This window comes from Macaca nemestrina, chromosome 3 (assembly GCF_043159975.1).
Source record: "Macaca nemestrina isolate mMacNem1 chromosome 3, mMacNem.hap1, whole genome shotgun sequence".
In the NCBI taxonomy this organism is placed as follows: Eukaryota; Metazoa; Chordata; class Mammalia; order Primates; family Cercopithecidae; genus Macaca; species Macaca nemestrina.
The window spans coordinates 39,399,126-39,422,838 of NC_092127.1; the positions used below are offsets into that span (position 1 = coordinate 39,399,126).

General features: G+C 37.2%; 1 protein-coding gene across 7 annotated transcripts in view; it reads left to right on the top strand.

Annotated features, from left to right (window-relative positions):
* Positions 1-23,713, top strand: part of LOC105463467 (LPS responsive beige-like anchor protein) — a 770,029-nt gene that overhangs the window by 732,360 nt on the left and 13,956 nt on the right. For all 7 annotated transcript variants that reach the window (XM_011710554.3, XM_071092575.1, XM_011710553.3 and 4 more), the window contains 3 exons: positions 660-827; positions 16,154-16,255; positions 19,826-20,022. In XM_011710554.3, coding sequence (XP_011708856.2) covers positions 660-827; positions 16,154-16,255; positions 19,826-20,022 — 467 coding nt within the window. The remainder of the gene's footprint in view (positions 1-659; positions 828-16,153; positions 16,256-19,825; positions 20,023-23,713) is intronic.

The window sequence follows — 23,713 nt, forward strand, 5'->3', positions numbered from 1 at the left end:
TCATTACCGTCTTGATTGCACCCTCAAGGAATTTTCATCAGACAATTAAGACAAAGAATCACCTGGCTGAAATTGCAATTACAATATATTAGTTCTTTCATCATAATTTCCATATAAGCCTGATTTGAAAAGGTAGAAGCTCTCCAAAGTGACTTATATTGTCTTTGTATAGATCACTTAAAACAAGAAATATGTTAAATCTTCAGTAATTCAGAGACAGGTTTTTATTAGTGACATCTAAATTATAAGTACTTTTACAGAAAGGCAACTAAGTTTTATTTTGAATCATATAGAGTTACCAAGAAAGTGTTAAAATGGTTCCAAAAGGGTTCTCCTGGGCCTGCTTTAATTGGTAAACATGATACATTTGTAATATATAGAAGCCATTTGTAATGATACAGTGCCATGGTCCTCAAGTATTATTTGTTGAAATAGTTTTAACACATGCCTTTCAAAAATGTTAGCACTTTTCAATTTATTTTTTTGTTGTTCTTGTTAGCATGCAAAGCAAACTGTTAGGTTGGACCATGTCAAATTATTATAAAATCTGAACTATGACAATCAGAGTTCATATAGCTTTGTTGTTTTACAAGTTATCTGTTCACCAGAATTTTTATTTTTTTAATAGCAATTTTAAAGAAAATTGTTTTGCATTACAGGAAAATTGATCCAAGTGGTGTTTGGCCATTGGGATGTCGTCACTTGCCTCGCTCGTTCTGATTCATATATTGGGGGAAATTGCTACATTCTCTCAGGGTCACGTGATGCAACTCTTTTGCTGTGGTATTGGAATGGAAAATGCAGTGGGATTGGAGATAACCCAGGCAGTAAGTATGATTCATTTTTAAAGTAAACTTTTATAAGAATGTAGAGAATAACATTTTGCAGCAAAGTTACCTTTTTGTTATGGTAAAAGTGAAACAGGATTATCAAGTATTTTTAATTTATTAGTTATAATTTAAGAACGATCCAGATAGCCTCATTATCAACATTTTGTGACCGTTGATAATTAAAATCCAAGCATGAAATCTTATGTTTCATATTATAGGCTATTCTCATGATCCAAAAATTCTAGTTCATTGGAAATAGCTGTCACCAAATAAAATAGTTTATTCATGAAGATACAGCATAAAAGAGCAATCACATATTACCTTGTTTATTGAATTCATATTTTAAAAGAACAAAATAAAAATTATAATTTCAGAGAAACAAACTAGTCTTTATAAAATTACGCTTTCATTTACGTATTTAAAAGATAAAACAGGTCATAAAAGGCCAATATGGAATACTCAAATTGGCTCTTGGTTTTTCAGATGGGAAATGAAAATGTTCACCAACAGCCTTAAACATCTTTATGAAACTATGCTGAAGGCAGTAAAACAAAAAATGTGTAACCATTTAAAATTGTAATTCACAGAAGGCAAAAAAGGAAGCAGCTACCATTAAAACCAATCGCACACAGCTGCAGAAAAGAAATGGCTTTAGAAAAACACATTAAGAAGTAGGAAAAAACAATTAAAGGGACCACCTGAAAAATGAGAATTTAATTAAAATGATTATGACAACACTGTAGAATTCCTGCAAGAATAGCTTTAGATTTTTACTTCAGAAGGTAGAGCATTTTAACTGCTCTTAAATATTTACAGTTTCTTAATTTAAAGCAAGTTGCAATGTGTTTGGTTAAGGAAGGACCACGTTCTTCCTGATGACTTTACCTGAATACTCGGTCCTTGCTCTGTCACTCCACCCCAGATTGTGAAATGGCCTAAATATGTTTAAGGCCATCATATTTTGGATTGACTTCTCAAAGCTTTGCTTAAATGTATAATATTTGTATGAAAATGAACCTTTTTTTCAAAACATTTAGTCAAATGCTAGTATAGTGTTAAAAGAAGTATATGTGAAGTATTTTTCAAAGCTGTTTCTTATTATGTACATTATAGACTTTGATGTAGTAAACACAGTTCTTATTCAATGAACATCTAATAGATATTTCCTATTTTAATCAAAAAAGGGATAATTTCCTATGCAAATAGGATATGAGAAATAATTTTAAGGCTGTGATGCTATTGATAATACAGACTTTGTGATCAAATTGTAGTGTCTGTATATGTCAGGGAGTAGGTGTACATGCATTTCACATTTATACAAACATCTCTATATGATTACAATAGAAATTATAAAGATGTAAATTTCAGGGATTTTGTTTTTCATATTCTTTTGAAAAGTACCATGTTCTTTTCATCATGAACACAATATTCTGGTCCTTCTTCCTTTCTGGCCTCTTAGAATAAGTGACTACTTTCAATTTCTTTTTTCCTGTTTCTGTAAATCCAGTTACCGAGATTCACTCATCTCAGGCAAATGTAGATTTAAAATAGATAATAAATCTACCATTTTGCTATTTATCTCAAAATATTTAAGAACTTTTCCTTGCCTTAAAAATGTAAGATATTTCATGCACATATAGAAATCTAAACACACATAGATATTTGTGTTCTTGGTTTCTTGTTTTATTTTACTTAATCATGTTCTGTATGTTATACACCGTCATTACCAATGTGTATTCTAAGAAGCAGCTAAAAGACTTATTAGCTACACTTGTATGTAATTGCTGTTGCATTTCAGAAATTTAAGTATACCTTAAAGTTACGAATTTTCAGCTTTTCGAGAAGGAAGAAAGTATGATATATATCATGATGTATGTATTCATTTAAATATATTTTCATATGTTTAAATACTTTGTAACTCAACCTAGAGATTGTTTTTACATGCATGACCTTTAAAAAATGAATTAAGTAGGACTGAACAAATCCTGGGGTTTGTAGTAAAAAAAAAAATATCTAAGTTCCAAGCATTGCTGCGGTCCTTCTGTCTTGTCTGTAAAATGAAAGCAACAACAGAACTGAGTTAAGGTGTTATCAGAAGCACAGGATGATTAGAGCAAATAAATCACCACAAAACACCATCTCGTTGGCATTAGAGTAAATATTATAATGTTATATTTTTCATAGTGTACTTCATCTGTACCCTCTCATTGTCTGCAGTATGGTGGACATTACCTCCTAGTAATGCTAGCAATGAAAAGAAAAACAATAAAAGAATAATATAACAGCACATCTAATAAAAATTTTAGAAAATTGTAATGTATCATGACTGAATTAAATTACCTTTCTCAAAGTGAACCTTATCCTTTCAAGCCCCTGTATAATGTCTGATGCCCCGATTTAATTTTGCTTCAGCTTTGAAAGATGAATCCAGGAGAAAGACAAATAGGCACTTTTTCTTATAATGAGAATTTACACGCATTAGAATAGAAAAATGGAAAATGCAGTCTGCGCTTTTCAAAAGAAAATGACAAAAACAAAGACATTGTTACCGTGTATAAACTGTTTCAAACAGTTTCACGCAAGCTGGTTCGGATTTTATAAGCCTCTGGCTCATTGATGGTTCCACGATGCAGCTGCTGAAGTCAGAGCTTTTCAGATGAAGGGTTTTAGGTTATGCGTATTCCTATATTGTACCTCTTAGATACAATGTAAATGACCTTTAAGAAGTGGTGAAGCGTGTATATACATATAATTGCAATATGTTCTATAAATGCACATTAGTACCTCAACTTTACATTTTTTATTGTAGACTTTTTCTTTCTTGAAGGGAAAATACATAAAAGAAAACCAGGTTATTGCTTTTTCTGCATTTTATAGGTCTATTTCAGAGTTTTTTTATTTAAAAAATAATAAGAATAGGTAGTCATTTTACTTTCTAGGGTCATAAGCCTACATACACTGTTTTTTCCAAATCTAATATTGATGTTATATGTAAAGTTGATAGCTGTATGATAATGTTTAAAAAATATGTTATCTAATATTAATATACATACTGCTTTGGCAAAATCGGGCTAGGTAAAGCTGGATAAAACCTATAAATACATCACTTCTTGGCCTTTTGGCTAAGATCAAGTGTAAAACCTATAAATACTACAATTTGGGGCTTTAAAAAGTGTAAATGTTTTATGAAACCTGCCAATACTACATAGCAAAAGGCTTATTTTCCTGTATACCAGACAGTTCTTCATCTTTGACTCTATTGTTTTGTAATAGTTATCTCCTGTAAAATGCAGTTTTCTCAATGAGAAGAAAAATTAATATAGGATTCCATTTAATTAGGGATTTAAAAAATGAAATTAACCAAGAATATTTCACTGAAAGATGTTTTGTACATGAAAGCATGGCATCTCTCTCTCCTTGCCCTAGTACTCTGTGTTTTAGGACTGAGCCTTGTCACCAAAGTTCTTTTCCTGAGATAGTTATTTGGCCTTCAGAATAATGCTCTCCAGACTGCACATTTTCAAATTTTGGAGAAAATGTTCCCTAGTGCATTCCATTGATAAATAAATACTTTAAACTTTCATACGATCTTATTTATATAAGCAAGATGAATATATACAAAACAGTTATTATTTATTCACTATTTTATATTCATAAACTTGGATTTTAAAAATTACATGTTTACTAGGTATTTTTAGATATCTGAATAATATCTTTTAAAGCCACATTCGATCAGCTTCAGAAGCAAATGGTTGCTGACTGTGAGGGTGTTGCATAGATTTGTGTGTGTAGTATTTCAGTAATACTCGCATTTTCCATTCTCACATTCTGGTTTTCATTTGATTGAAAGGTGGCATTTTTTTTCTTTTCCTCATTGCAATCAGACATGCTAATCTATGTCAGCTTTTTCCTTTATGAGATTGGCGTCTACTGAAAAAAAAAAAACAACTTTTCTTCATAACAACAAGATTCTGTTCTTCAAGAATATTTCAGCACCGTTAATTAGAAAGAAGGTTTTATTAACCATAAGGCTAGCACTAACAGACCACAGAGCTGTTTTTTAAAGTACTGTATGCCATAGCTGCCCTGCTTTTTCTCTGTCTAAAACTTCATTTTGTTATACGCTCATCAATCACCTAAGTCATTACCGTAAATCCTACTGTTGTTAATTTTACTAGTATCACCCTAATGAGACATTCCTGCTATAATTAAAAATGAATTCTAACTTTAAGGCATTCTAAATTTTTTTTAATGAATTTAGAATGATCTTGCCATGTGACTATAAATACTACTGATACACATAGACTACTCATCAAGTCTGTAAGAAAAGTAGTATCATAACATGTCCAGGTGTGAATTATTTACTGGCTGCCTCTGTGCACGTGCTTATGTGTATGCATATTTTTGTACGCATATTTAGGAATTATGTCCTTTTTATTGTGAAGCCTAGTATGTTTTACTGAAGCTACTAATAAATTCTTATTCTTTGTCTTGCCAAAATATAGGTGGATGTAATATAAACAATATTACTCTCTGTAAGTAGGTGTCCTAGAGCACCATCTGCTGGATGCATTTGGGGACTTAATGTTGGGAAACATGAAAATTGGTACTTGGTTAAGACAGGTGTACTTTGTTTTTAATTGCCTGTGATCTATTATTTAAGGGTCACAAATGTCAAGGTATGTACATTTGTGTTGAACCATATGAGTTCTTAAAAAGAAATCACTTTACTCCTCCTTTTACCCCACCCTAACCTGGATTTGCAACTGTACAATAAATATTTTGTGTAAGGAAAAAGTAAGCACAGTATTTGCCTAATGAAACAAAGTACCACAGTCTGTGATGAAATAAACTGTTAGTTTCTTGATCACAGCTCTTCAGAAATAAACTGCTAGCTTCTTGATCACAGCTCTTCAATAAGTTACAGTTGAGGAAGTTATTTGGATGGTATTTTAAATTTAGGTTCCTTATGTTCACTAGATTCTGAATAAGAAGGTAATGCTTGGAACAAGAAACCATTTTATACCTGGGTATGACTCTTGATCTGATCCTTTGTCAGGAACAAGAGTTCTTGTGTGTGTCTCATCAAGACCTTCCCTTCTGGGCCTGCATTTAGAATGTACTGTCACACTACAACTACCCTGTGTTTTTATTTTTTCCTTGAAGCATTTATCAAGAAGGTTTTCAAATGGTATGTTGGCAGTGTTCAAGTTCAGGTGACATTAAAAGTATGTCTATGAAATTCTCCAGAAGGTCCAGGATGTTTAGTGCTCCATGATGTAATGCAGGCCCTCAAGTTCCAGCAAAACAACTCTGTATTTACTGCTTGTAACTAATAGTAGATGTGGTAAAAAGGAATTATATTCATATGGCAAATGAATACAACCTTAATGTGCACCATATGCAGAGTGGCGGGGTGATATGCCAATATATCACATTTATTTACCTTGTTTGGTTGCAGAGAAAAATGACTGTACCATTCAGCCCATAGGTTATAGCCATATAAATATGAGAACAGAAGAACTGATGATTTATACCCTCAGATTGAAACTGAGTATCTTCATATGTAGACCATTTTAATAGTGCCATGCCAAAGAAAGTTGTCTTGACACTTTATGCTCATATGGGAAATTTAATTTCAAACAATAGTTGGAATTAGTCTAAGAAAGTAAAAATTCCTTCTAGTCAACTAAATGTAGGATTCTTCTGCTTTTAAAATATTGCAGAATCTGTGTGGGGGAAGGGGGGTCCATGACATTATTGGTAGAACTACCAAGGATACACTTAATTAAGGCTTCCTGGAACAACATAGTAGACTGACTTTACTACCTTGCAGAAACGCTCATTTCGTAAGAGAAATTCTACGGCAGCTTTGTGCCTATGTAACTCACATTTTACTCTAGATATTACTGATAATTTATGAAAAGATAACCATTTTTATGTGAAATTCAATATTTAAATCTGATTTTTTTTTTTTTTACAAAGCAACAGTTAAACCCTATTTTTTCTAGTTACCTCAATTTTTATGTGCTATGCTCATTTATATGGCTTTACAGAGCAGAAGTTTGTAAGTGTTAACAAATTTTTAAAAATTGATTTTCTTGATCTTTTAACAGAGTCATTATATATCATTACATATCATTTATCTGCTAATTTTTCTAAAGTAATTTTTTTCACATTTAAGTGAGAAAATGAATGTGTTTGGTAAGACTTCAGATTTTGGATTTGAAGTGTTTATATAGGAAAAAAATTCTCTGAATTGTTAATGCCTTTTGTGGCTTAAGGCTACATGACTGTTGAGCTTTTTAAGCTTTCATTCTTGTAGCTTGTAACTTTGCACAACTGAGAGATTGCCTTATTTCCTTGGGGTGAGTGGGGTCAGGAGTGTTTAATAGCTAAAGATATGAAATTCCTCTATAGTTTTTAGAGTCCCTTACTTACGTATTTTTTAACAAAAGAAGGTAAAATATTAAGGAGAATGTATCATAAATAATTTTAAATAATTTGGGTATTTAGGATAAACAGATAAAACCAACTTTCAGTTTTAATTTATATTCATAAAAATCAGACTCAATGTTGCATTTCAGCAAATCTGAATAAGATTTCACTTCAGCAAATTTTCTACCTGTTTTCTTTTTGGCGGGTAGAATTTTACCATGTTTATGTTACCAGACACTCATATGCAGCTACAGTAGCCATAGCTTACCTAGAACAAAAGACCAAGCCCCTCCATGGGAAGACAACAAATGAAGTCTCAAGCAAGTAGGAAAAAAGAAGCACATTAGTTAAGTATAGTAATGATATGTCCATGTAATGAAGTCCTGTACAGGCATTAACAAAGATATACAAATTTGTAATATTGACATGGAGGGATACACTCTTTGTACTGCTAAGTGTAAAAGATCACCAAGCTACATGTATAACATAAGTACCTATGCCTGTATGTGTATACCCTTGTATTCTATGTACATATATTCATAGAAAAAGTATGAAATGATCACAAATATTAGCAACATTTATTTATAGGTAGTGAATTTGGAAGCAATTTTTCATTTTCTTCATTATAATTTACTAAAGTATCTGAATGTTTTATAATGAGCATGTAATACCTTGATAATCAGAGACAATAAAGATACTTTAGGCTGGGCACAGTGGCTCATGCCTATAATCCTAGCATTTTGGGAGGCCGAGACAAGGGTATTGTTTGAGCCCAAGAGTTCAAAACCAGCATGGGCAGCATAGGGAGACGCTGTCTGTACAAGAAGTAAAAAGAATTAGCTGGGTGTGGTGCCTGTAGTCCCAGCTACTCGGGAGGCTGAAGTGGGAGGATCACCTCAGCCCAGGGAGGTCTAGGCTGCAGCGATCTGTGGTCGCACCATTGCACTCCAGCCTGGGCAACAGAGTGAGACCCTGTCTAAAAATAATAATAATAAATATTTTAATTTGGGGAATGTACCTAATTACTGTACTGTACCTTAACTCCCCACTCTTAGCCTCTAGGCTGCCACATATTAGTAGCTGTATTAGAATTTATATGAATTATCAAGGAGAGAACCATCTCTAATTAGCTTTTATGCAGCATAGGATCAGATATTATACTTTCAATGAAAGGAGTGTTTATAACAGAGAGTGAAAAAAGGGATCATTCTATTGCTACTACTACTATTTTTTTTTTTTTTTTTTTTGTAAGAGACAGAGTCTTGCTCTGTCACCAGGCTGGAGTGCAGTGGTGAGATCTTGGCTCACTGCAACCTCCACCTCCCAGGTTCAAGCGATTCTCCTGCCTTAGCCTCCCAAATAGTTGGGACTACATGTGGGCGCCACCACGCCCAGCTGATTTTTTTGTATTTTTATAGAGATGGGGTTTCACCATGTTGGCCAGGATGGTCTCGATCTCCTGACCTCGTGATCCACCCGCCTCGGCCTCCCAAAGTGCTGGGATTACAGGCATAAGCGACTATGCCTGGCGTGCTGCTACTACTACTTACAGATGATACTAATGGGTGCTCACTACATGCCAGGCACCATCCTGAGCGCTTTACACATTAATTCATTAATCTTCACAGTAGCGCTGTGTGGTATCTACTGTTATTATCCTTGACTTATAGATGAGGCATGGAGAAATTATAAATATGCCTTTACTTTCTGCCCTGGGCCTTGACGCTTTTAGGATCTTCTTACTAGAATTATGGAAACTTGCCCAAGGGAGCTCACATAGCTCCAGCTCCAGCAAGTGCTGGAGCCTAGATTTGAACTCAGGCAGTCTAGGTCAGAGTTATCTAAACTATACACTTAATTAGAATATCAGCTATAGAGAATTTGATGCAATCCTATCACTAAAGCATTCTTAGTATTTGCAAGAGACATAAAAAGACAACTGCATTATACTGAGTTCTTATGACAATACATGTCATGGTAGGATTTTGTATTTTTCAAATACACATTTAAGGGGTATACTTTAAGTACATAATTGTAGGTACACACTCATATAAACCCATTTTCTAATGTACAGTTGACTTTTGAACAACACAGGAGTCAGGGGTGCCCACATTCCACACAGTCAGAAACATGCATATAACTTTTGACTCCCCAGAAACTTAACTACTGATAGCTTACTGTTGACTTGGAAGCCTTACTGATAACATAAAGTTGGTTAAAGTATGTTATATGTATCATATACTGTGTTCTTATAATAAAGTAAACTAGAGAAAAGAAAATGTTATTAAGAAAATCACAAGGAGAAAATATATTTACTATTCATGAAGTAGAAGTAGATCATCATAAAGGTCTTCTTCCTGGTTGTCTTTCACACTGAGTAGACTGAGGAAGCAGAGGGCTGGTCTTGCTGTCTCAAATGGCAGAGGCAGAAGAAAATCTACATATGAGTGGACCCATATCGTTCAAACCTATGTTGTTCAAGGGTCATCCATGGACTTAGAGGGTGATTCCCATGTTACAGTCATTTATTATGTATCAGAGAGAGAGGAGGAGAAATGTTACATACCAAGAACTTACCGTTTTCTTTGTACCAACATTATCTTGTCTTGCATTAATACTTCTAATATTATTTACAAGAAGATGCTACTAAAATTTCCCGTCTGATGGTGGTTGTACTCTAAATGCAGCTATGGCTTGTCATCTGTAGTCTATATGTCTAATCAAATTATGATTTTTCACCAAAGAGACCATGATGAATAGGGGAAGGGAAAAGTTTGGTGAAGATGAAATGTATAGAACAAATTTCAAGTCATTTTTCTAAGCATAATTAAAATGCAGTATAATTTCCCTTGTAAAACTAGGAAGTTAATAGAAAAGGTTCAAAAAATATTTAACCTCACTTCCGCTTTAGCAAAGCCATTTCCTTTCTGGATTTACCATTATGGTGAGCCACAGGAGAAAGCTTAGTATTCAGTTTTCACATGAATGTTTTGTAGTAATCAATTGTAACTAAATGGTCCAAAAGGCACATGTAAAATAGAGGTATCCGTCTTTAGGAAATGACTGGCATATATTGTATAATATATTTTTGTTTTTTATCTATAATGTATATGCCTAATAAGTTCATTATGTATTTGGGCTTTTTAAACAAATATATTTTATTTCTTAATTTGTTTTCTATTGAAATTATTCCTTTTTTTTAATAAAGCCAGGTTTTATATTTTGATTTTCCTCTATAAAAGTTCAGGTGATACATTTTTACTAATGAGGAAAATTATGTCTTTAAGCATGTTAATTATTGTTAAATATTGATTTTGCATTCAAAATTAGTTACAAGTGGTATGGACTTCAGTACTATTATGTTGACCTTTACAAGCATAGATATTTATAATTATAATTTGTAGGTTTATAGTACTGTTGACAAAACCAGATCCAATGATCCTTTAAAATCAAGTTATTCTTAAATAAAAGGCCATGTTTTACTCCTTTCCTTATTCCATAGTACCTCACACATATTAAGAATACAAACTCAATAAATATTATTAAGTGAATGAAGGAGTGAAGGAATGAATGGACGAACAAATGGGATATGTTATTTTCTGGCTCAGCCAGGAGTCATCTAAACTAAGTATTAATTGGAAGAAATAATTTTAGTTTTATAAAACTAAGAATAGGAAAATGTTTAATCCCGCTTCATTCATAATAGATGGTATTGAGAAAATGGAATGAAGAGAATTCACTGTGCTAACAACAACGTATTTAACCTACAAGTGAAAACTTTATACTGCATTTCAAAGTGATCTAATTTTCATAAGAGTAAGGAGATGACGCCAAAACACCGAGAACTTTATTCACTTTTTAAAAAGTAACTACAAGTTTGCCAGAAATACATGTCGGATCTATTTTTACCTGGATTGTCACCTCTTTTCCCTAATGGATATAGACCTTATGAAATATTCTTCTCACTGAATATTTATAAGCAAGATACTAGAGAAATTCCTCTTTCCTCTTCTCTTCTTTCAGGTGTAATTTTAAGTGGTTCGCAGTCTGTTTGATAAATATACTTAATGTTGTGAGGGCACCAGAGAAACACAACTAATAAAAGCATTTGCTATTCTGCCTAGTGGTGTTAAAATATTTCACCTAATGTTTTAAAACATAAGTCCAGTATAAATGCTAAGTGGTCATTACAGAGATCTTGTGTTGCTTGAATGCAAGTTAGGTTGTTATAATTGTCTCTGTAAGTTGGTATTGATATCTAGTATTATGTACTGAGAGAAGTGCCTCTGTAAAACCTGATGTGCCCTGGTATTTGCAGCAGAATTTGGGCTGTCTTTAATCTCATTTGACTTGTTCATCTTCCTTTAAGGCCAACCATAAAGATGCACTCAGTATCCTTTTCAGCCTTTGGTTAGGATTTGCATCAGTAGTCATAAACCTGCTCTCCGGACAAAGACACCCTTTCCTTTGAAGTAATTGCTCAAGCTTTTCAAAGCAGTCCTAGAAGTCTGTCCTCTTTCTCTTTTTATTTTTCTTTAAGAAGAGTTTGAAGTGTAGTCCCTTAAACTAGCAGCAAGATAAATTTTTCTCTCAGCATTATTGAAGGCCATGACAATTTTTCAAGCAGTAAGACTTTAAAAGGTTCTTAAGGGAATCTGTTCTGCTTTATGGTCTAGCCTTTGGTAGATCCTACTATCTCAGAAAGCAAAGGTAAAGACTTTTTGTATCCTTTAACTATTGCAAATTTTTATCAAAAGAATTAACTTGATATTTTTGAGAAGACTTTTTTTTTTTTTTTTGCTCTTCATTCGGTTTAGAGACTGCAATGAGAGATTATTGATAGCTTTGGCATCTTTGAAAAGTAATATATGGCCAGAATCATCTTGTTTGAGCTGATTATTTCTTGCTGGGTATTAAAATCTACGTGACTGACAAGTAGTTGGGAGGGGCAGATTTCTGAGAATACTGCAGTGAGAATGAGTTATATGGTTCCAAGATTTTGTTTCTAGGCTTTCCAAACAGAAATGTACATAGATATGGAGGGATTTTGCCTTTCCTTTCTGTGGGATGTCGTCACTTGGGCTCTGCTGTGATCCAGGATGATGTATACGGTGTAACTACAGAGACATAAAAAGATTCTGGGAGCCACATGTAAAGCCTCTGCTCTGCCTCCGATTATCTCCACTACTCTCAGTAATTTCATTACAAGTGGTTCCCAAAATGTCCATTGAACTTAAACAGTTTTGACCTGTTTGATTTAAATCCCATATCATATATTTGCTATACTGAAGTGTAACTATTTCAAGCTCTTTATTATAAAACTTATAAAAATCAAATAGTAGGTATTTATTTTGAATGTACTTTTTGATAAGTAGAAAATGTAAAGAATGCTCAATCTGTACAGCAGATAATAAAGGGAATACAATCTTTAAAGAAGATTGGAAACAGCTTTTCTTAGAGGAATGACATGATATCTCTCCTTATATTGTTGTATGTGGGTTTATAGAGGCCAGTAATGTACATTTCCTATAGGTGAGCAAAGTTAAGTAGCACTGTCTTTTTTACTGGAAATCCAGTGACTGTGAAACCAGTTACCTGAGAACCTAATGATCATAAGTCTACCCTTATGCTTTTAATTTGGTTTTCTTTCTCTCTCTCTCTCTTTTTTTTTTTTTTTTTTGTATTTCCTGAACTGTCTAACCTGCTTCCGGGATTAGCAAACATTTTGCCAAACTTTGAAGCCAAAGTCCTAGCACTGAACAGTTCCTTATTTAGAGATCAGGCCCTAGGGAAAGAAGAAATTCTTTTTCAGTTTTGAAATTACTCTGCATGTGTGTGTGTTCTGATTTGTGGAGTGAAAAATGATTTAATAAAGTTTGGATTATTGGAAACTAGTATTTTGTAAGCAAAGCATGATGATAAAAATCTTATGAGTTTACAAAAAAAAAAATTATGCTTGCATCTTAACCCACCTTCTGGGGTTAATCACGAGGCTTCCTAAACTCTTAACTTTATAGTCGTAGAAAACTCTCAGTATTTCAACTCTTTTACATTAAAGAAAGAAAGAAAATTGACAGCAATCCTCTCCCTTCTTCCACCATGCTTCTGAGAAAACAATAAGTTAGCACTGATGTGCTTAAGTGACGTTGTCCTCTGGGACCACCATTATCTATCTGTCCTTTGTTTACTTTGTCTTATACTTAGAATGCCTTCATTTGACATCAGTTTTCCTTCAAACCTTCACTTTTCACTGAGGAATTCCAAGACAATTCAAGTTAAAACACAAATTTCACCATCCATGAAATGGTAACTTATAAAAACAACAACAAAAAAAAACCAACAATTACACCAAAAATATATTCCCTTAGATCTTAATGATTTTAATTGCTGGTTTAAAAAAAAAAAAAAAAAAAGTTGCCAATGGATCTAATTAGACAGTAATTTCAGAAACAACATTGTATGGTATTTTTGTGGAATGTACAGCCTTCTGGGGAAAAGGGAAATCAAGAATCAGGGCTAAAGTATTGATAACTTCTTATTTTATTATTTTTTTGAGATGGAGTCTTGCTCTGTCACCCAGGCTGGGGTGCAGTGGCACAATCTCGGCTCACTGCAACCTCTACCCAGGTTCAAGCAATTCTCCTACCTCAGCCTCCCGAGTAACTGGGATTAGAGGCACACACCACCACACCAAACTAATTTTTTGTGTTTTTAGTAGAGGCAGGGTTTCACCATGTTGGCCAGACTGGTCTCAAACTCCTAATCTCAGGTGATCTGCCCGCCTTGGCCTCCCAAAGTGCTGGGATTACAGGCATGAGCCACTGCACCTGGCCAATAATTTTTTAAAACAGTATACTTATTCCTAAAATTTGTGGATCCTAACAGAATCTTAAGTAGTTCAGATTGACTTACATTACTTGCTTTATTTCTTTAAAATTTTCCCAAATTTCTGGACTTTGTAAGAAACAAAATTGCTCTTGTGACAAATTCTTTGTGCCTTGGGAAATGTCAAGAAAACTTTCTAATTAAGGTAGGTTTGCCTCCCAGAAAAGTTTTAAGACTTGGAATCAAATGAAACGAAGCCCCTTGTTCTGCCTATCCCCTTGCCTCTTCGTATGTCACTTTCGGTCTCCCTTTATCACTAAGTCTGTAGGCCAGGTCCAGCAGCTGGCTGCACGTAGCACTGCCAGTGTGGTGCAGAGTTCTGTGTGACATCCCTTCAACTTAAGTCCCACTCAGAATTACCTACAGTCACCAAAGCCTTGAAGGACACTGCGGGGACATGGCCCTGTATTATGTACTCTGGTACATGCATTGGAACTGTCGTGTGGAAGGCTAGACCTGAAGTGACTGCTGGCTCCAGGTGAAGTGGGGCTACAAGCAGAGACTAGACCTCTCTTCAAGGTAGAAGCCTCTCAGCTTTTCTTGGTCATGGACCTCTGTCCATTCAGTAAAACTTGTTTTCCTCCCCTGCTACCTAGAAAAACAGGCATGTAGATACATTTTGCATAAAATTTCAAATAACCCAGTGACCTACTGGAAGAACCCCCACTTTGGAAGCCAGGTTAGTTTTTTGACGGCAGCATTCCAAGTACAGTAGGTTTTCAGTGGGTTTTTTCTGAGCTGCTGGACGTCTTCCCTCTGAGTGGCTGACTGCTCCAAGGATAGTCAGCTGTCTGGGGTTGAGATACAGGCAATTCTCTTCCACAGAGTTCCACAGCTGCTGGTAGCCACCTACTCTGTGGGCACATTTGTCTCTTCTGGATTACACAGTGTTAGTTATCAAGCATACTATAAAACAAATCCAAATCAAGAAATCAAGAATGCTAATAGAATCCTGCTCTCCACTTGGAAAGACTTTTTGTGTCTTTACCTTTAGAGACTATAAAAGTAGAGGATTCCTTTAGTTTTCAAATCGTATTCTTCAGGCTAGACATGGAATCCGGTTTATCCTTGTGGCTTGGCATGAACCAATCAACAAATCAAGGCCATTACTGTTTTATTTAGTCATGGTGGGTTCCTTATTAACCAGCCAACCAACCAACCAGCCAACCAGCCAACCAGCCAACCAGCCAACCAACCAACCAGCCAACCAACCAACCAACCAACCAACCGTACTTTTTCTTTTTAGTCTGGGACAGACATACAGTATGACTTGTTCTTTCTACTTGTGAAAGTATTCGGCAACATCTGCCGTTTTTTGGATACTCCTCCTCTGTCCCCCCTTCTCCACCCACTGCCCTTCATTTTCAGTCACTATCTGTAGACTTATCTGTAAGGGTTTGGTTTTTTTTAGGTTTTTTATTATTATTATTTTTGGTTCTTTGAATGAACTACAGAGAAATATACCCATGAAATTCATACATCAGAAAAATACATAAGCTTAGTAGAGAGAATAGGTATTTAAGAGAGGGGCTGCAGAATTCCTGTGGAGGTAGTGGAAGTCTAGTTGAGACTATCTTCATTATGATGGGTTTCAGCGGTCCACAGAGGATAAGGAGGGAAGAGGGAGGGGCAAGGCCTTTCTCTGAAATGTAAATTGAGCCAAAGTTCCTAATTTTATAGTCATCTGACCATAAAACATCTAATTGAGGGGCTAATTTTTTATGAGGCATTTTGGAATGCAGATTTTGTTATATTTAACCCTGAGTTTTTAACCATTGTTGTTTGGTAATCACATAAAGGTTACTTGACATTTTAGCAGGATGTGGTCCTCATAATCAAACTATAGTATATAACTTGGATCGAGTCCTAAAGTAGGATTGCTGGACAAATTCCCAAACTATAAATTAAATAGGCATGATGGGAATTAGGAGCAAGTTGTTGATTATTTAATCTGCATGAACTTGAATTGATTTGTTCTTTTTATCTGTTTTTTCCTAAAGGTGAGACTGCTGCTCCTCGGGCCATTTTGACAGGCCATGACTATGAGGTCACATGTGCTGCGGTCTGTGCTGAGCTAGGCCTGGTGTTGAGTGGTTCACAAGGTAAACCTGTGGTACCTTCACAAAATTGATGCATTTCGTGCTGTCTGCTAGAAACAAATTACCAAAGATTAATTTGGTACCTTTTTTCTAAAGCTTCTGTCTGTTATGCTAGCCATTAATCATATGGAACTATTTAAATTATTTCAAGTTCAATAAAATTAAAATATAGGTTTCTTGGTGGCACTAGCCACACTTCAGGGGCTCAGTACTCACATATGGCTAGTGGCCACCACATTGGACAGCACAGATACAGATCATTTCCATCACTGTAGAAAGTTCTGTTTCACAGCACTGCTCTGAAGAGTTTAAGATGTGTTTACAAACATATCCTGTTAATATTCATATTCCCATGAAGCAGGAACAAGGAACATCTTTGTATATTTGTTTATTCTTCTGCACTGTTACTGGGCCGGGTTCCATCTTACATCTGAACGGAAGCCCCTGACCCTGTCTGTTTTAATGAGGCAGGAGCCACAATGGCATTGAGAGTGGAGTAGAAAGATACTTAAGCTGGTTTGCCTGGAGGTTTGTGCTGGAAACAGCATCATATATTTAGGCCCAAGATAATAAGCAAGCTAAAAGCACACGCAGCAAATCAGGATCTGACTAGGAACGGAGCTGTTTCCAATTCATTGCTTATCCCGTCGTAATAGTCTATCCATCTCTCTGTCTCTGCTCTGAGCTGAGGTCTGAACACAGAACAAAGTACTATATCTCACGTCTTTTAGGTTTATCTGGTGGGGAAACAGAGTATTTGGATCACCTTACCTGTGTCCTAAAGTATAATAGTCTGGCTAACAAGGTGTTTTAAATATTTAAAGGATTGTGTTTATAAATTTGGTCAAAACACGCCGGGCGCGGTGGCTCACGCCTGTAATCCCAGCACTTTGGGAGGCCGAGGCGGGCGGATCACAAGGTCAGGAGATCGAGACCACGGTGAAACCCCGTCTCTACTAAAAATACAAAAAATTAGCCGGGCGCGGTTGTGGGCGCCTGTAGTCCCAGCTACTCGGGAGGCTGAGGCAGGAGAATGGCGTGAACCCGGGAGGCGGAGCTTGCAGTGAGCCGAGATCGCGCCACTGCACTCCAGCCTGGGCGACAGAGCGAGACTCCGTCTCAAAAAAAAAAAAAATAAAAATAAATAAAAAAAATAAATTTGGTCAAAACATTGAAATAGTAATAATGATAGCAAGAATTCTATAACCACTGGATTTTTCCCTTATACTCAATAATTTCATACATCCTGAGCCAACAGGAGTCATAAAATGAACCTATTATATTACAGGTCATCTGTTCTTTGCACAGTAGTATGGAACTGTAAAAGCAAGCATGCAAACTGAAACCAAACAAAGTGATCTGAATAATCATTGGTCAATTTTACAATTGTTCCATCGTCTTTAAAAATTTTTGTCAGGCTGGGCACGGTAGTTCATGCCTGAATCCCAACATTTTGGGAGGATAAGGTGGGAACATCATTTGAGGCCAGGAGTTTGAGACCAGTCTGGCAACATAGTGAGACCCCCACCTCTACAAAAAAATTAAGAATTAGCTGGGCATGGTGGTGCATACCTGTAGTCTCAGCTGCTTGGGAAGGTGAGGTGGGAGGATTGCAGGAGGTGAAGGCTGTAGTGAGCCATGATCATGCCACTGCACTCCAGCCTGGGTGACAGAGCAAAACCCTGTCTCTAATAATAATTTTGTCGAAACATAAAAACTCATACTCAGTTATACATATAACATGAAAAAGGTAGTAAAACCCACAGGTACTTAATACATTGTAATTTAAAACATTTGATACATTGATAATTACTTATGAAAAACGTGTCAAGAGTAGTTTGAACTTGTTATATACATGTAATATACTTGTTATATACATGTTAAGGAGCTAGCATCTTTTCTATGCCTTGGGGAGCTGTCATACTCTAAGTTGGGATCACCGTCTAACATTTCATCTTTTGTGCTTTCAATGTCATGAAATATTCCCTAGAATTCCTTTAATGTGAGGCTTTTGCTGGTTTCAGTTCTGGGACATCTTTGTTACACCTTCTTCCCTAACTTACACTGATGAGTTCCTTCATTCCCTTCCTGGCTGCATATCTACAGTGTCTCAGCAGTGTCAGCATCCCACAAGCAGCTCTTTCTTCTATAACCCCATTTATATTCAATTCAAATTGTACCTTCAGCTTTATCATTTTCCATTCTTTACTGCAGTTTCATCTTTGTTGGCCAATACCCTTTTTTGATTATCCATTTTTGTGAAATATTATATGACTTTATCACTGGGAGACAAAAAGCAACACAGCTGCACAGTTTGCTGTCTGTGTGTGACCTGAATAACAGATATGCAGTGAGCAGTCATTGACATATTTTGAAAGGAGTGATGTGATTGGTCACTGATGATGATGATGCACATCTGTTATTTATATAGTGATTTGTGGACTGAAGAGCTAGCCACAAAAGTGCATACTTTAAGCAATTACTGTGACAACCTAAATTTGAACTATGTTATTGGAGGGCTGGTGTTATTTAAGGAGTGATAACTGAAATTCATGCATGCTGGAACTGTGTAAAGCAAAGACTGCCTGTGGATATTTTAAAAATTTATAAACTACCTGAGTGGTCAAGAAAGAGCTAAAAGCCTTATTTTTAAAAGGGCAAGCTTTCAGTAGTCATTGCGGGGAAAAGGCAACAATTCCATGTGGTCATGAGTAATTTAGCCAGAAGAGTAGCAGGGCACATACCCCAGTGACCCCTGTTACCTGACTATCTCTTGGAACTTGCTCATCACACAAGCAATCTTTGTTCCTTATTCCTTCTTTGCTTTGCATGTAGCAGATACTCAATAGAAACAAAAAGCTTGGCTGTGTGTGGGCTCCCAGCAGCTGCCTGTCCTCCTCTGGCACCTTGGCCTGGTGGTCTGCCCAGGTGTTGGGAGTGGTAGATGCTGCTGCTTGCTGTGGAGGCAGCAGGGAGGTGGACTCACTCAGTTGCCAAGGAGAGTGGCTGAAGGGTTCCTGTGTGAATTTTTTGGAGGTTGAGAAGAACTACCAGGGACCCCCTTTCAGTGTAAAAAAGTACTGAGCAGTTGTAGAGAAGAAGGCTAAGGCCCTCAGAGGCTGTTTGAACTGGCTGTCCCTGCACAGGCCCACGGTGCGGTGGCTCTCAGGGCTCCTGCAAGGTATCCTGCCAGGAGAGGTCTTAGTGTGGCTGCCCACAGCCCTTGTTTGTTTGCATCCCAGCCTCCTTGAAGCTGTGTTAGAATTTGAAGCTTATCCTGTTTCCCAGTTCCTCCAGTTTGTATTGCCTCTTAGCATAATGAATTTCAGAGACTAACTTCCTGTCTCTTGAGGAAAGTGAACTTGGACTTACATGATCTGGCTTCTCTCCTGAGTAGAAGGTGAGATCTGGCAAACATGAAGAGATTTTGCAAAATAATTTACACGTAAGATGGAAGTTTTTCAAAGGCTTTCTACATCTATAGTGTGGTTCTAGAATCCTGTTTGATCTGTGCTCAAGATTCAGATTGTATTTGTCTGTTTTCATTAAATAATTTTGCCTTTTGTTTCTCAGAAGGACCATGTCTCATACATTCCATGAATGGAGACTTGTTGAGGACCTTGGAGGGTCCTGAAAACTGCCTGAAACCAAAACTCATTCAGGCTTCAAGAGAGGGTCATTGTGTCATATTCTATGAAAACGGCCTCTTCTGTACATTCAGTGTGAATGGAAAACTCCAGGCCACGATGGAAACAGAAGATAACATAAGAGTGAGTGCCCTGGGGACTCTTCAGCATTCACGACTTTTACCTCAACTCGTGTCAAGTGGGGAGGGAAAGGGTTCGTGAAAGAAACCTCTATTTTTGGGTTGCCGAGGGCCTCTTTTCCACACCAACAAAAAATCTTTAGGTAGCACTCAGACAAGGCTCACACACTTCGCACACCACAGCAGTGCCAGCTGTGGATGAGGCCAGCTGCTGGCCTCCACCATGAGGCAGGCACACAGACACACTCACACTCGCTTTTATTTTTCCCTACCTTCCCATAATGCTGGCTGCATTGAAACCAAGTACACATACATGCGGCACAGCTGAGGCTGGTCCTTCAATAGAAGAGGTTTCCTTAGGGGCTTCTGAAGCCATCCTGGGTGGCTTTCACTGGCACTGCTCATTTTTTTTTTTTTTTCTAGAAAACGCACTGCACATTGCTTTCTGAGTATGAAAGCTGAAATAGTACATTAGATGACACTTAAAACTGGAGTCTCTTTACATCTGAATAGCTTGGTGGTGGGACCAGTAGGGATTATGACTATTTAGGATTATTAATTTCAGATATGACTTCTTCATGAATAAGTCCAAAACATGTTAAGGAAGTTGGGGTTCAAATTATGAATTAGGCAGGCATTTTTTCCCACTGGGTCTACCGGAAATGGCACCACCAGTGGACCTTCCGGGCTCTTGCTTCCTCTCCAGTATAGGACTCCACAAGTATTAGATATTGAGAAAAACAGTAAGAACTGTTCTTTTCAGAGGCTAGTTTGTCAGGGTTATTTGTTTCTTACCTCCAAACTCCTTGGTGAAGGTTAAAGTAAAATAAAGCTGGGGTGGTCTTCATTTTCCAGAATCAGGCTGGCGGGGCATGGGAGCTGTATACAATGAGGGGACCCAGGACATGTTGGAGGCAGGAGTAGGATCACAGGGGCTTCTACCCTGGCTTTGGGCTAGCTCTGGATATTTCACTCATTGCTATTTCTGACCTAGGCAGCTTAGATGACATAAATTCTCCCACTTTCCCAGATCTGGTCTGATCACCCCCTTCTCCTAAGTAAATACTGGTGTCAGGGAACAAAGCTCCTACATACAGATTACATGAGGAAATGAAGGCCCCTCGCTGCTGTGTCTCCTGGGATTCATTTCTTGATTCAGTGGATGGCTTCCTTCTTGTGTCTCCACCATTCTCTGTGGTCTCTCCATTGCACTCTGCCGGCCTCCACCACGAGGCACGAACACAGACACACTCGAACTCGCTTTTATTTTTCCCTACCTTCCCATAATGCTGCATTTAAACCAACTACACATCAGAGGATTTTCTTTTCCTCTTTTCTTTACAATAATAATGTGGATAATCTGTCACTTTGAGTTGCGATTATATTGTCAGCTACGCTAATAAATCTGTAAAATAATTTGAGGTCCCCAGCTGACTGAAGCAATTTCTGTGGCATTTCAGTTAGTACCAGGGGCTCTGGGAAGTTCCTTGAGGCAGCAGTGGGAGGCTTTCTGCAGACCATTCGTGCACACATGCTTCTCCTCTCTGCCCTGTAGCCATCGCTTTTTCCCTCCATAATATTTCCCGCTGGAGTTTAGGCTTAAACAGTCCATTGCCTTTTTCCCAGCACTCCTGCACTTTATCATGCTAGCTTGCAAGTGGCAGCTGTGTGACTAAAGCGAGCTTGCCTAAAATGAGCAGTACCTGCCCGCAGCTCCAGAGACTGATACTTTCACCGCTCACTACTCGGGAGGCAAGGAAGGCAGCCACAGGCTGGGAATCCAAGGCACTACAGAGCAGAATCTCCAGCTCCACCCTCAATCTGAGCCCATATAAGGAATGGGCACCATGGAAACAAATTAGTCATCAGCTCAGACCAGAAATTAAGTTTCTGTGAAATACCAAGAACCCTGCAGGCAGGAAGCCTGGGGAAGCTCTGCACTAATCAAGGCTTCCCACCTATTTTTATTTTAGATGCCAGATTGCTTTGTGGCATTTTGGTTAGCAGCATATCATAGTCCATCAACTAGACAGTGTTGAGATGTCTTTATGAATAGCTGATATTTAAGGAGGCAGCCTGTACAGAGCAGCAAAGTTATTTTATCCTAAACAAGGGAGAACCACCACTCACCCAGGGGAACGCATTTGTTTTCCCTTCCTGAGGCTGTGTTTTAGGATGTGGTCATCCCCAGCAGACTGCTGTGGCCTGCTACTACCTCCTTAAAACCCCTGCAGCCACGGCGCTGTCCACAGCACTCAGGATTTCAGGGGATGAGATTAACGTGTCTCTGGGCACGTTTCCAGAGGTTTCCCTCTAGTAACACCCCAACCTGGATGCAGAGGCGGCCTGTCAGTATTTGAGTGGAAGATCAGGTGCTGCTTGCTAAATGTTACTCTGGCTCTTGCTGCCAAGAGGAATTCGGCCTCTCATGAAAGAGGGCAGCGAAATCTTTTTTCACCTTGGGAGGCATCTGGTTCATTAAAATGTTTTGAATGCTGATGACTGTATAGTCCCTAAAGCCCAGGTTTTACTTAATTTCAGATGGAAGCAGGATTAGAGATTCTTTACTAGAACAAAGAATTAAAGATTAATGGTTTTAATTTGTTTCGGTGTAACACTTATCCAGTAAAAAGCTTAAGTATAAAATTCAAGTGAACCACAACCATAAGGTTAATGGATTTTCATCAGCTGAATTTTATGTGTAGCAAATAGTTGTTTGTCCTAGTTTCACTGCAGTTCCCAGACAGCCCTAGAGACTGCCATTTGTGAAATGAATGGGGGAAAAGGATATTGATTTTTGCTCATCTTGAAAATATCTTAATATCTGTGTTTAGTTAATGAGACTTAGAGAATATGCAACTGTCTTCCACACATGGGTTTTTATTTCCTAGATGTGTTTTTGTGTTCTTGAGAATAAGCTGTATTTAAGAGACTACTAAAAGTTGGCATTTGGGTGAATGTGAATTAAATGGCTAAGAAAGTCTTTACCTTTCTATGATTTTTTAAAAAATATGTCAAAGAGTGAAGACTTAAGGCAGCTATACTAGAACTGAATGTAGAACAGTGCGAATGTATCAGAAATTAGGTATTTTTCTTTCTGGCTTGCCAGCACAATCTGTATTCCCCTGCACCCAGGTGGACATGCGATTACAGGTGTTTGTAGTGGCTTTAAAACTCCGATGCCATCCACTAAAGAAAGGAAATTTGTATCTTAATAAGCTAAGAAAACAAGGCTTGGAGGTACCAGGCAGGAGGAGAGGAAGGGGTAATAGGATTGGCTTTTGGAGTAGGGAGGGATAATTAGGAGTTGCCACACTTTTTCTATAAATGGACAGAAAGTAAATATTTTAGGCTTTGAGGGTTCTACATTCTCTGTTGCAACAACCTGTGAAAGTATTCATAAACAAATGGGTGTTGCGATGTTCCAGTAAAACTTTATTTATGGAAGGCCAGGCGTGGTGGTTCTTGCCTGTAATCCCAGCATTTTGGGAGGCCAAGGCGGGGGTGGAGCACTTGAGTTCAGGAGTTTGAGACCAGCCTGACCAACATGGTGAAACCCCATCTCTACTAAAAATACAAAAATTAGCTGGGTGTTATGGTGGGCACCTGTAATCCCAACTGCTTAGGAGGTTGAGGCATGAGAATCACTTGAACCTGAGAGGTGGAGCTTGTAGTGAGCCAAGATTGCATCCCTG